The sequence below is a fragment of the Mustela nivalis genome (genome assembly GCF_964662115.1).
Source record: "Mustela nivalis genome assembly, chromosome: 4".
Lineage (NCBI taxonomy): Eukaryota > Metazoa > Chordata > Mammalia > Carnivora > Mustelidae > Mustela > Mustela nivalis.
In genome coordinates, this window is record NC_139023.1 from 107,464,689 (window position 1) to 107,479,740 (window position 15,052).

The 15,052-nt window shown below is 36.0% G+C and overlaps 1 protein-coding gene across 2 annotated transcripts in view; it reads right to left on the minus strand.

The window, feature by feature from the left end:
* Positions 1-15,052, minus strand: part of METAP1 (methionyl aminopeptidase 1) — a 65,230-nt gene that overhangs the window by 16,507 nt on the left and 33,671 nt on the right. Inside the window, exons 3-6 of one of the 2 annotated variants that reach the window (XM_082729083.1) lie at positions 8,051-8,160; positions 6,848-6,908; positions 2,493-2,584; positions 1,216-1,299 (exon numbers count right to left, since the gene is read on the minus strand). In XM_082729083.1, the coding sequence (XP_082585209.1) occupies positions 1,216-1,299; positions 2,493-2,584; positions 6,848-6,908; positions 8,051-8,160 (347 nt within the window). Of the gene's footprint in view, positions 1-1,215; positions 1,300-2,492; positions 2,585-6,847; positions 6,909-8,050; positions 8,164-15,052 lie in introns of both variants that reach the window. The other variant, XM_082729082.1, reaches the window with a different exon arrangement.

Consider the following 15,052-nt stretch of genomic DNA (forward strand, 5'->3'; position numbering starts at 1 on the left):
AGCCTCTTTCTCCCTCTTCCTCTGCCCCTTGCCCCAGCTTGTACACACGCTCAATCTCTAATAAATACACACACACACACACATTTATAAAGAGCACCTGAGCTATCAAAAGTGCACAAAATGCTATTACTGCATATTACATATTTTATAATATATGGAACAATTTCCCCAAATCGGAATTTGTAGTTTTTTTTTTTAATAAAAAATGTTACCAGCTGGGGTGCCTGGTGGCTCAGACGGTAAACATCTGACTCTTGATTTCAACTCATGTCCTGATCTCAGCATCTCAGCGAGATGGAGCCTCGCTGCTGGGCTCCGTGCTGGGCAAGGAGGCTGCTTGGAATTCTCTTTCCCTCTGTCCCTCCCTCATTTGCACACATGGGCGTGCACTTTCTCTCTTAATTAATAAATAATTTTATGAACATTTTTATGGCTCAAGACACACTGTCAAATTTCCTTTCAAGAAGGTTGTCCCAGTTTACAGTAGCACCACCATGTAAAGAAGTACCAGCTTCATCTCCATAAAGGCAGTGGAAATAAACATCTTTAAAATACTGAACTAATTCAGTAGGTCTTCATGATTTGCTTTTGATTACCAGAGGAGGTTTAATTAGTTTTCCCTGTGATTTATTAACTAATTATTGTTCTTCTCTTGTGAACAATCTACTCATATAATGTGTGCATTCATTATTACTCATGTACTAAGGTCTCTCCATGATGGATAGGCAATCTTTATAAAAAAGATACCCTTTATTGTATTTACTATAAACACTGATCTATTTACTACTTTGTTATTATAGATATGAAAGGGAACATTTTTCTACTAACCTAGTTTCAGAAGTTGTATTCTTCTTTATTTCAGAATACATAATGTATGTAGTGGCATGGTTTATTTAAAGCACTAGCATTAAAAAAATAAAGCACTATAAATCTGTAAAATTACCATTTTATAAAAACTAAACTAAACATTATAAAATGTGAGATTTCAGAAACAAGGTATTTCAAGCTCACCTCTGACATCAATATCATAGATACTTAAAAATGGGAATAAAGACTTAAATTTTTTCTATATTGAAATAAAGCAAGAATCTGCTTTCAAATTAGCTATGTTAATTTAGACATTACTTTTGACATTTAGAACTTAAGTTTCCTTAATTTTTAGAAGCCTAAAGCATCTAATAATGTGGAAAACATTTTCAAAAGTAGAGTTCTTACTAAGTGTACAGCATGATCTATTTCTTCAGTAGTCACACCGGGTTTAATCATGCCAGCAGCAATGTCCAACACTTCTCTAGCAAGCTGTAAAAAAGAAATATTTAATACATTCAAGAAGAAATGAAACAGAAAGAGGAATCTGTATGTTGTACTATCTTGGGTTTTGTGAGAGAATCGTACCCTAAATATTATAATCTTGAATTTTCATTTTTAAAACCATTTCCATTTCTAATGTCCATCAATCAACAGATGTGTGTGTATAAATATATAGATAAAATTGGGCTAACTAGCTTAATAAGTAAGCATGCCTGATTTCTATGTGAAAATGCATATCCTAGGAATCTAAACAATAATCAACTAGTGGAAGTTAAGTCTTCTCCCATTTTTATACTTCCTAGTTACAGCAGCTTCCCATTATCTCTAGTGACACCTGAAACCAGTACCAGACTGTACCAAAACCAACATATGCTATGTCTTCCTACACATATAAACCTATGATAAAATTTAATTTATAAATGACAGAGATTAATAATAATAATAGAATAATTATAACAATATACTCTAATAAAAGTTAAATGAATTTGATTTCCCTCTCTCAAAATAGCTTGCTATACTGTACTCACCCTTCTGGGATGATGTGAGATGATAAAATGCTGTCATGATGAGATAAAATGAAGTGAATGACACAGGCACTGTGATGTAGCACTAGGGTACTAATGTATTCTGACAATACATCAGAAAAAAGATCAACTGCCTCCAGACCATGGTTGACCACAGATAACTTAAACCATGGAAAGCGAAACCACAGATAAGGGTGGGCTACTATATTTCATGGCTTTAACGGAGGCTTTAACTTAAAGTTAATAAGGCTTAAACTTTACCTTATTGTTATGATGACTCACGAAAATAAAATAACAAAATACCATGAATATCTGGTTCTTTTAAAAAAAAAAAAAGTGTCAAAAAATCGACTGCCAAAATACCACAAATACCTGGTTCTTTAAAAAAAAAAAGTGTCAAAAAATTGACTGCCAACTAAGCTAGATTACCTGCCATATTATTTTTCAAATAGGCTATCCAAGCTATCGATGTAGAAAACAATAGCTGCATAAAATTATAGGCTAACACTAGTTTAAGGAAAAGTAAGTATGGCTAGCCAAAGTCTAACAATATAACAACTACTACCTTTATACATCAACAAATCATTGACTTCATGTCTAATTACTCCATGTCCACTTAAACATAGCTTACCACATGGAGAAAAAAGTAACTCTTACCCTACATACAAGTCGCATCCCTTCTATATCTTCAGATGAGAGTAATTTAATTTGAGAAGTACCTTTAAGAGCCTGTTCAGATTCAGACATTCCTGAAAAAGAGAATCAGTTAGAAAAAACAAAATGAATGGACAAATGTAGTATTTATTAGCATAGTTGTCTTCCTGACAAAACAATAATCATCAAGTCTCATTACTTCACACATTTTAGAGGGTCCAGGTCAGGTATTTTTTAAAAATATTTCCAACGTGAAAAGAAAATTTGCTAAACAAACAGAAGAAAGAATTCTAAAGGATAAACTCCCAGATCAGAGATACTTATCACGTGACAGGCAATACGCTGGTAAGGTCAGTAAATGATTCACACTAAATAGTACTATACAATTTACAAATTGCTGTCATGATCATCAACTAATGAAGCAATTACACACCAACAACTGATGAATTATTATACTCACTGATTTTTTTAAACAAGAACCTAAGTTGGTGTTTTTCAAACTGTAGCAACTAACATTTTTTTAAAGTAAATACATGGAACAGAAAATATTAGACTAAATCAAATAGAACAGAAGTAAAAGCTGTTGTGGAATGTTTGTTAATTTACACACACACACACACACACACACACACACACACACAATCATGTTATAAAATCCATTTCTCATCCTAGGTCATAGTCAAAAAAGTTTGAAAAATTTTGCCCTAAGAATCTTAACTAATAAAACTAGCTTAGTTCAAATTATTCATACATTTGAAAAGTGTTACAGTCAATATAATGGTTATTTCAAAACTTGACAAAAGGGAATATAATAAACCATAAACTAAGCTTTTTTATAAATGATTTTTAAAAATCCCAAATAAAGTCTTATCAAACAGAATCCAAAAAACATAAAATACAGAATGATTTAAATGAGATTCACAGTGGAAAGCAAGGATAGTTCAATAGTAACAAATCTATTAATATAATTCATCAGAGCCACAGATTAAGAGAGGAATGATAAATGATCATCTTCAAAGATAATTCTGATAACATGACCAAGTAACACCTTAACATGACAAATACAAATCTCAAGCTAAGAACCATCGTCATGGAATGCCCACTTGTCAGGAATATTATTTAACAATGTTCTGACGGCACTAACAAATGTAATTAAACAGAAGAAAGAATAAGAAGTATAAAACTAGAAAGAAAAGAACAGAATCCTCACCACTTTTAGATATGATTATGTGACCCTAGAACGAGGGAATATCTGATGACTACAAATAAGAATGCAGCAGTTGGCAGAATATCAGATAAATGTATCACAGTCAATTAACTTTCCCACATACAAACCATTGCTAAAAAATACAGAAGATACTCTTCATAAGAATAACTAAACAAGATAAAGTATCTAGGAATAAATAATAACAACAACCAAAAAAAACCCCCAAAACTATTGAAAACACCACTAAAAGACATAGAAGGAGACAAAGGAGAAAAACACCCTACTCTTGGGTAGGAACACTCAATATTGTAAAGGTGTGAATTCTTCCAATATTAATCTATACATTTAATGCTATCCCAAGAAAAATGGCAACAGGATATTTTTGGGAACCAGACAAACGGATTCTAAATTTCACATGGAAAAGCAAACATGCAAGAATCTCGGGAAAATTATGAAAAAAGAGGAAAGGTGGCATAACAAGGCTTACCAAGTATTAAAACATTATATAGCAATAATAATTAAAAGAGTTTGGTGGGGCGCCTGGGTGGCTTGGTGGATTGAGTTCATGCCTTCGGCTCAGGGCATGATCTCAGGGTCCTAGGATCAAGCCCCACATCAGGCTCTCTGTTCAGCAGGAGGCTGCTTCTCCCTCTAATGCTCCCTCTGCTCTCCCTCTCTCTAATAAATAAAATCTTAAAAAAAAAAAAAAAGAGTTTGGCAATGGCACATGATTAGACAAACAGTCAATGAAACAGATCAGAAACCAAAAACAAACCCAAACATGTAAGAATTAATTATAAAGATATAGATTGCATTTTACAATCAATTAAAAGACAACTGATTTGCTTAAACACTACTGATATGACAACCAGATATTCTGACAGAAAAACTAAGTTGTATCCCTGTTTAACGCCTAATAATAAATAATAAAAGCATCAAAAATCTTACCATACACAAAAAGAGTGAAACCACGAAACAGTGGAAAAAAAAAACAAGAAAAATATTTTTTATAATATCTGAACCAGAAAGGTCTTTCTGGTTCATCAAGCCATAGACACCTTGAAAGAAAACACTGATAAATTTTATTATGGAAAAATGTTTCAAGTCTGTCATAAATGTAATGTTACAAAGACAAAAATGTAAATATTCAGTTGGGAAAAAACATTTATAGCATATACATCAAGGGATTATTTTTCTTAATATACAAAGAGTACTTACAACTCAGAAAAAACTACAAATCTAAGAGGGAGAAGCCTAGGAATATGAACAGACAGATCAAGAGGAAAAAAAATAAAAATGACCTTTAACATATAAAAAGATGCTCAACCTTACAATTTAAGAATATAAATTACAGTATCAATTAGCACAAATCATAAAACTTGGGAAGAGTCAATACAAGGGAGAATATAGGAAAAGAAACCCCCATATGTTTTTAATGAGAGTAACAAATGGCAAAAAGCTCTGAAATTTCTAATAACTCTCAAAATTAAAAAATGCATGCATCCTTTGCTCTACTCACTTTAGCCAATTAACCTACAGAAATACTCTCACATATTCACAAAGATGTAATTATAAGAACAGTTACTGCAGTCAAATTTTAAGAAGTAAAAACCTGAAAATAAACTAGCCATGTATTAGAAGAGGCCTGGTTTACCCAACTATGATGCATCCACATAATGGAATATACCTCAGTCATTAAAAAGAAAGAGGTGGGTTTATATGGGTTTATACAGAATGTTTCCAAGAAGTATTGAGAATATCACAAGGCAAAAAGTGAAAAGGTGTATATGGTTTGTCCCTTTTGTGTGTAAGTGGGGGTGGGATATTTATATGCGTATACACATAAAATATCCCTAGAAAGTGTCCCAAGAAACTGTTAACACTGGTTACCTGTGGGGAATAGGACTTATTTTCACTGTATAACATTTTATCCTATTAGAATTTACCTCGTCTTTTTTATTAAAATCATACTCAAGTATATTAAGTACAGAGTAATGAAATTATACATCCTTAACAATGTTCTTTCATTCAGACTGTCCTGTCCTTCAATTCATCTGAAATTGTGAAATTTAACGAAATTTTAAAATTATATTCATGAGACGCCTGGCCTGGGTGTCTCAGTCTGTTAAGCAGCCAACTCTTGCTTTTGGCTCAGGTCAAGATCTCAGGACATTGACCCTGAGCACTACAATGGGCTCCGTGCTCAGCCGGGGAATCTGCTTGTGGATTCTCTCTCCCTCTCCCTCTACCCCTCCCACTGCCTATATGCACTCTCTCTCTTTCTATCTCTAAGATAGATCAATAAATAAATCTTTAAAAAAAATAAAATTATATTCATAAGAAGTTAATACACATCCAACTTCTTAGAGAACAAAGCAAAGCAAAGGTAGCTTAGCTTAGTAGATTAAACCACAGAAAAAGAATGATACTCAACATTTTAGACATGAAAAATAAGTAATGTCACACAGTCCAGCTGAAGCTATGTGTGTAGGCCCTACAATCAGACCGCTCCACTAACCTGTGTTGCAAATTACATTATCTTCTCTGGGTGCCTCACTATCAATATCTATAAAACAGAGAAGATCACAGAACCCAACTCAGGGGTGGTCGAAGTATTAAATGGAGAAAGGAATACACGTAAAGAACTTAGCATGGTGCCTGACACATAGTCATGAAAAGTAAGTACCAGTTATAGAATCAATCATCCTGACTACTATTTCTATTACTGCTACAGCCCAGAGTCTTTAGTTAGGCATTTAATCAAGGCCTCCACAAGCTGTTTTTTATCTAAATAGATAGTACATAATTAAGGTAGGAGGGCATGGTAAAATCAAAACAATTTTTTAATTTAGAAGTTGACAGAACAACACAAAATACATTATGTTAAATGTACCCACTAGCAGCTACATAAACAATGTTTTCAGAATTGGGTAGATTTCTAAAGGAAGGAAAGAAACTTTAATTGTTGCAAATGTTCTAGTGTGTCTCAGAAAAACATGTTTATATTTACTGGAAATCCAGCACTGAAAAATTTCTATCCAAAAAAACCCAAAACAAAACAAAACAAAAAAAACAAAACAAACACCTGCTTTCCTTTGCAGTAGTCACCAAGCCCACAAATTAAAAAATGAAGAATCAGCACAGAATTTACCTAAAGGGTGATCAGCATAATCTGGTCTTTGAATATAGCTTGGCACCGGCCTTGTTGGCATCTAAAAGCATCAAAGAGGTTAGTTAAAACCAATTCAAATCTGGAAGTAACTTTCATTATTAAAATTTACTAACAAAGAAAAAAAGTAGGGGAAAAGACACTAAAGATAAAAGTTCATTCATAAATATAAATGGAAAACAAGTTTTAAATGACATCTTAAATATCGTATCTATTTCATGAAGACTAAGCCTTCCTTTCCTAGTGGCTAACTCCACTCCCTTTCTGAGGATATTTAAAAAAGGAGGAGAGTAGACAAGTTAGGATTTAAGATGACATGGACAGCAACATGCCCCTGTTGCTTCAAACAAACTAGCAAACCAAAAACAGTAATAAAATAATATCTCAAAGTATATCTACATCAATATGCTCCCATTACCTCTGCAGGTAGAATTAAAAAAACTTTCTCATATTTTTTGTATTTTTCCAAATTTAAAAATAAAAGATACACTCCTTTGATAAAAAGAAAACCATCAGTAAAAAGAGTTTTTAAATACTTAAGGATGGCAAACAGATGTCAATGTAAGTCAATTCCTATGTTAAGATTCTTGAGGTCCACCTGCCAAGAACCATAGGAAGGGGTGGGAGTGGCAGAAAAGCTGTATCTAAATTAAGGTGGATATATATCCTGCTTTAAAAAAAACTAAGAAAATAGTAATATACACTATTACTGTGCGGGGTAGAAAATACCTGTTCTACCTCATTTTTTTAAGATTAAAACCTTTTTAAGCCTTTCACTTAGAATTGTTTCTGCTTTGTCCATGACTGTCAATTATCCTAAATTCCAAGTACGACATCATAAAAGCTAAAGTGCTAGAATGCAAATTTGATCCTGATTGTGTGATTAATAACTGTAATACAAAACACATGTATCATTTTTAGGAAACTGAAAATTCTGAAAATTGTTAAAAGGAAAGTAAAATTTTGGGCACCTCAGTCAGTTGAGTGTCTGACTTTGGCTCAGTTCATGATCTCAGGATCTTGGGATCAAGACTGATAGCAACAGCAGGCTCCCTGCTCAGTGGGAAGTATGCTTCTCGCTCACCTCCTGCTTATCCTCTCCTTCTCTCTCTCTCTCAAATAAATAAATTAAACCTTTAAAAAAAAAAAAAAGAATGTAAAATTTTTATTACCTTATTTACTCACCAGTGGGTAATGTGGTCTGAGTTTCCCAGTATATCGATAGCCTGCCCATGGATCAGTGTTAATATCACCTTCTACAGTCCAGGAAGACACTTCTCGCTTGGCCTTTTCATCTTCTAGGAGGTAGGCAGACAAGAAAAAAAGAGAAAGAAATACTTCAGCTGTCAAGCTATTGAGGACAAGAATACTTGAACTATCACTTGTTTGGAAACCAAGCCACAGAGCCCAGGCATAAAAATCTCACAAACTTCCACACTAACCGAAATCATCAAAGCTTCTGCTTTCTTGCTATGTTCACAACCCTATGACTCCCCAGATCTCACTGTCTTGGGAGAAAAGACCCAAGCTAAACATATTCCAAGATTTTACACAGTATCAAAAACTGGAATAGCTCAGAGAACTCCTTTTCCAAGAAAATGCTAAATGTATTCTCTCCACAGTATCAATTTATAGGAAGCCCATTTTTTTTGAAAATATAAAATCTTAAGCCTAGCCAAAACTTCCCAACTGAGAGCAGATGTTACAAATGGATTCTGTGCTCCTACTGAAAGAACAGACTCTAAATAGTTCCACACCAAATTTAAAGTAAAAAATAAAAATTTCCCACTTATTTGACAAGTAGCTTTCAGACTAGTACTTCAGAATGTTTTGAAAATTTTATAGTCATCATATCATCATATGCCTTTTTTCAGAAAGGGAGAAATAGAAGAAAGTAGGGAAGTCAAAGATAAGAGGAGAGAACAATCAATAGAAAATTACTGAAAACTCGGTAGAAAAATTAAGAATCACACACACTCACTCTTGCCAGGTTAGCTATTAATACAAAATGTTAATGCACCTGACTTCTTTGCATATGAAGAGACCCTCAATGTTGTTTGATGCCAGCACCCTGACTGTACCTCTCATCCACCAAGTAAAATAAAAGTAACCTAAGACTTTTACATAACAACAATTCAAATCCCTCCTATATCAAATCAACCTGAACATCTCCCAATGCACATTGGTCTTCTCTCCTGTTTACCGTTAAGTTATCATAGCTTTTGAAAGTCAGATTTTTTAAAAATTTAAAAAACAAATCAAAGATTTCAAACAAAAATTTCTGAGGTCTGCAAGGAAAATAAAACTCCCCCCTTTAAACAATCTAAATATCCAAAATTGGGGAGAACAGAGAGACTCACACAGTGTTAGGCTAAAGAAGAATGGTGAAATGAGTGAAGGGGTCCAAAAGTATAAACTTCCAGTTGCTAAGATCAGTAAGTTCTAGGCATGACAAATACAGCATGATGACTCAAGTTAACAACAACAAAAAGACCATCGGCACTAACTGACTCCTCATTTTATAGAGGAAGAAACTGAGGCAGTATGGCCCACAAGAGCAGAGACACGTAGCAATGCTGGCTCCCAGGGCAATGCCCTCTCCACGGAGCCCGTGGTCAACCTGGAATTGAAAGGTGGTTGAAGCACAATGGATAAGACTGCAAAAATACAGCCAGTCCAGTCACATTACTTTGGAAATGCAAAGTATTTATAATTATCACTAAAAATTGTGACAATCTAAAATCTACTGTATGATTTACAACTTTTACAGGTCAGAAATGCAAAGTAGTTGTAGTTATATTACTTTGGAATGCAATTATAGCATTATATATAAAGGAAAGGAATGGAAAAGAGTAAGACTAGAAAATAAGAATAAGAAGAGCAAAGGAAAAGAAAAGCTCTGTCATGCTCCTGATTTTGAGATCTTTCTCCCCTCTGGAGTTCAAGAAAGCCACCGGAGGACATGAACGTCAATAGGAAAACTGTTACACATCCCAGGACAAAAACAGACTCCATTCATTACCCCCAGGGTCAAACATTTCAGAAAACAGTTCAAAATGCAGGCAAATGGATGCCTGCTTCAGCTATCAGTTACATCAAGTGCTTTGTCTGAAATATAAACTTCAAGATTAATTTTCACCTGAAACCTAGAACAGAACAGCAAACAAGATGTAGGCTTTTTGGTCTGACATACTGTAGGGAGTGTGGAAGGAGCAGAAGAGATGTGCAATCTTTCAAAGCTTCCAGATGATCTGTGTTCAGGCCCTTCCAAAGTCTATTTTCAAAAGAGAATTAAAAGCAGACCTCCAAGGGACGCCTGGGTGGCTCAGTCATTAAGCGTCTGCCTTCAGCTCAGGTCATGATCTCAGTGTCCTGGGATCGAGTCCCGCATGGGGCTCCCTGCTCAGTAGGGAGCCTGTCTCTCCCTCTGCCCTCCCCCCTGCTTGTGGGCATTCTCTCTCTGTCTCTCTCAAATAAATAAATAAAATCTTTAAAAAAAAAAAAGAAAAAAAAAGCAGACCTCCAACAGATAATATAACTCAAAGTTACCCAAATAAATTAAGACTGAATGATGGCTATTTCTTTTCTAATCTCCAGGTATAATTTACTTAGGGAAATTGACACTTCAAAAGTAAGTTAGTTTACATTTTAGGATCAGTTTGCTCTAACCCTCAATGCTAGACACATTAACAGTGTCTACCTAGTAAGCATGAATTGTACTGGGGGTTAGGAACAAAACTATTTACTAACTGGTCTTTGTCAAAAGACTAAAAACACAGGACAGTGTAAATAAACCTCTGTAGCTGTCTTTCAAACATTTCAATGGGGGCGCCTGGGTGGCTCATTGGGTTAAAGCCTCTGCCTTTGGCTCAGGTCATGATCCCAGGGTCCTGGGATCGAGCCCCGCATCGGGCTCTCTGCTCAGCAGGGAGCCTGCTTCCTCCTCTCTCTCTCTCTTTGCCTGCCTCTCTACCTGTGATCTCTGTCTGTCAAATAAATAAATAAAATCTTAAAAAAAAAAAAAAAAAACATTTCAATGCAAAAAGACCAGCCAGGTACACCACAGGTAGCGGCAAAGAGTAACCGGTATGCACAAGGTGTGACCCAAAGCACTGCACACGCAGGCTTCACTCTTGAAAAGGTCCTGCACAGGCGGCCCCCTCCTAGTCAGTGGATACAGAACTGCACCCATCTCAGCTTTGCCTGGGACAGGATCTTCTGCTCAAAATCCTGAATCAGTTTTTGCAGAGACAATTATTAAACAATTGTTGAGCACTTAGTAGGCATTATACACATGCTAAGCACTTGATGTGGATTTATTTAATCCTTGTAACAAACTTATAATTTTAGCACTTTGGAGGTAAGGCTTAACGTAATCCATGCTCACAAAGCTTGGTGGAACCAGTTCTGAATGATTACATAACACCTTCTGTCTGCAATCCAAAAATCAAGCATACTAGGTTCGGAGCAATAGAGAAGTAGAATAAAAAGAATTAAAGGTTTGGGGTTTGGGGACGCCTGGGTGGCTCAGTTGGTTAAACAGCTGCCTTCAGCTCAGGTCATGATCCCAGAGTCCTGGGATCAGAATCCCACATCGGGCTCCTTGCTGGCAGGGAGCCTGCTTCTCCCTCTGCCTCTGCCTGCCATTCTGTCTGCCTGTGCTCGCTCGCTCACTCTCTCTCTGACAAATAAATAAATAAAATCTTTAAAAAAAAAAAAAAGGTTTGGGGTTTGTTTTTAAGATTTTATTTATTTATTTGACAGAGATCACAAGTAGGCAGAGAGGCAGGCAGAGAGAGAGGGGGAAACAGGCTCCCTGCTGAGCAGACAGCCTCATGTGGGGATCAATCCTAGGACTCTGGGATCATGACCTGAGCCAAAGACAGAGAGGCTTAACCCACTAAGCCACCTGGGTGCCCCTGGGTTTTTTTTTTTTTTAAATAGAGTTTTCATATCATACTTTTGGCAATTCAAAAGGTACTTCTAAAGTGCTCCTCCTACCTTTTATTGGAGGCAAAGGTGACAAAGAAACATACTGATTTTATCAGTGATAAACTAAAAACAGTAATAACTAAAACCTACTGTATTATCATTTACAACTTTTACAGGTAAGACTGAAAGCCAATGCTACTGTGTGCATTCTGACAGGAGATACATGTTGGCAGTATGTGCCCAGCAACAGTCAACACTGTGTGCCTTTAAGGGCTCTGCAATCTAACGGGTCTTCTTCCCTAGGACACATGAAAAGTAAATTCTGCCCTTGAGTCATTTCTTTAACTCACACTTGAAATGTTCCTAAGGCCCGATTAGCTCCTGCAATCAAAACAACTCCAGGTCCAGATGGCTTCACTGGTAAATTCTACCAAATATTTACAGAAGAAATAATACCAATTCTACACAATCTCTTCTAGAAAAGAAAAGAGGAGGGAACAGCTTCCATTTCATGAGTCCAGGATTACTCTCATGCCAAAACTAGGCAAAAATATTAAAAGCAAATGACAGACTAATATCCTGCACCAATATAAATATAAATCAGGAATTTAATTACAGATCAGTACACATTATAGTTTTAAGAAAAAGAGGGATGCCTGGGTGGCTCAGTCAGTTAAGCATCTGCCTTCAGCTCGAGTCCTGCCCCCAGGGTCTAGGATCTAGTCCCACATCGGGCTCCCTGCTAGGCGAGAGGCCTGCTTCTCCTTCTCTTCCCTGCTCCTGCTCTCTCTCGCTACATCTGTTTCTCTCAAATAAAGAAAGAAAATCTTAAAAAGAAAAAGACTGAGTATAACATCTTCACAAAATGAACTGCATGCTATATATTCTCTCACTATTATTTCTTGGAATAAGAGATGCCTAGTTCTAATATGCCTGGTTCCTTGCCAGCCCAATATTCTTTTCTACTGATCCCTTTCCAGATACTCCTCTTAGCCCTAGATACCAACCCTCCCCACACCATTTCCTCCTCTAGGACTGTCCTCCCCAGTGGATGTAGTCAGGTTCAATTTAATAGGATATGAAAGATACAGGGCTGGCCAGCTGAGGGCTGTCTCTATCCAGCACAGCCCAAAGGGATCAAGACAGTGCTCACCCACTAAGAAAACCATCCCCAAAGATCCAAGAGGGCACCATTTAAAAGATGGCACCATAGTAAACACTAGAGCAATGAGTAAAATGCAAATAGTTTCAGTCTAAAGCATAATAATTATGATCTTTTTACTTAGGGTACATTAGCTGTTGAATTCTCTTGGAGTATAGGTTGTAATGACTCTTCAATTCCTGTAGGACTCCAGTATTAAAGAAACACACACACGTGGGGCACCTGGGTGGCTCAGTCAGTTAAGCATACATCTTCGGTTCAGGTCATGATCCCAGTATCCTGGGATCCTGCCCCATGTAGGATTCCCTGCCAGCAAGGAACCTGCTTCTCCCTCACCCTCTGCCCCTTCCCCCACTCATTCTCGTTCTCTCTTTCTCTCTCTCTCAAATAAATAAAATCTTAAAAAGAAAGAAAGACAGAAAGATGCATACTTTCTGTTAGGAAACGCCTGGGGTAGAGACCCATTCTTTTTTTTTTAAGATTTTATTTATTTATTTGACAGACAGAGATGACAAGGAGACAGAGAGGCAGGCAGAGAGGAGGAAGCAGGTTCCCTGCTGAGCAGAGAGCCCAATGTGGGGCTCGATCCCAAGACCCTGAGATCATGACCTGAGCTGAAGGCAGAGGCTTTAACCCACTGAGCCACCCAGGTGCCCCGAGACCCATTCTAAGCTATTTTGCTAACATACCATTTCACCTCAACCCTTCACTTCCCTAAACTTTTTAACTTCCTGGATATAAAATATTAATAACTGGTCAAAGAGCTCTAAAAATATCTAACACATTAGAAATACAGTACTTAGTGTATTACTGAATAAAGTTAAATGGCATTTAAACCAAACTCTATACTTTGATCTGAAGTAACGAATCCTGTTATTTATGCTTTGTTAAACTCTCATTTATTCACAATCCTTCTTTCTCATCTCTAACCACATTTCCTCCCACAATAACCTAGCATTTCCATTCAATGTACACTTCACTTTACAGAACCACAGATTGTCTTTACATTTTTATTTCCCTTTCCTTCAAGTGGTGGTTAAACTGACCTCAATGAGATTTTAAGATAGATACATATAAAATAATCTCTCTATGTTTATTAAACCAGCAAAAATTCCTTAAAAAAAATACATAATTTGATGAATTAAAAAGAACAAGATCAATAGGTCGAGAAACAGAAACTTTATACCAAGAACCATGAGTTGTCTGCCAAATCTTCATCCATCAAGATGGCAATGTTTTAAGACCAGAAAGCCCTGGTCAATTTTCAGGTAAATGCAACGAATTGTCTTAAGCCCTTAAGGCAGTCCACTGACGAAATGAATTTACAGGATGAGTGAGTAGCCAAAGCAGGAAAAGTCATGTGAATTGGTAATAGATCCATGTGGCTGACAGCAATAGCTAAGAGTTTCACTTTGTGGTGTCTCAGAAAGTAACTTTAAAAAAGAAAAATCGAATATTCAGCTGCAAATATTCAGCTGCAAATAAGAGTATTAATACACCAAAAAAACAAAGTAATAAATTTTGAAAATGAAACAAAAACAAGAGATTTGGCTAAATTTAAAAGCCAGACAGCTCAAGTACCACTGCCGACAACACTCAAACACTTCTAGCAAAGGAAAGTGGGTGCCAGAAAATTGGGACATTGTCAAGTACTGCTCAAGAAAGATCCATCTATCCTAACAACCATCTCATGTTTTTGTGTTACATACAAGATTAACAAAAAGACTGCTCAGCCACATTTTATTTCCATGATTACAAACCACAAAGAATAAAAAATTTTAAAACTTGTCCTAATTCTCACTCTTGGGATTACACTTTCAGAAATTCAAATATACACTTTCAGAACTGGAAGACTTTTTTCAAGACACATGGAGACAAAGGAAACAAAAGCAAAAATGAACTTTTGGGACTTCCTCAAGATAAAAAGCTTTGCACAGCAAAGGAAACAGTCAACAAAACAAAGAGGCAACCCACATAATGGGAGAAGTTATTTGTAAATGACACTATAACGGGCTGATATCCAAGATATATAAAGAACTACTCAAACTCAACACTCAAAAAACTGATATAAAAATGGGCAGAAGACATGAACA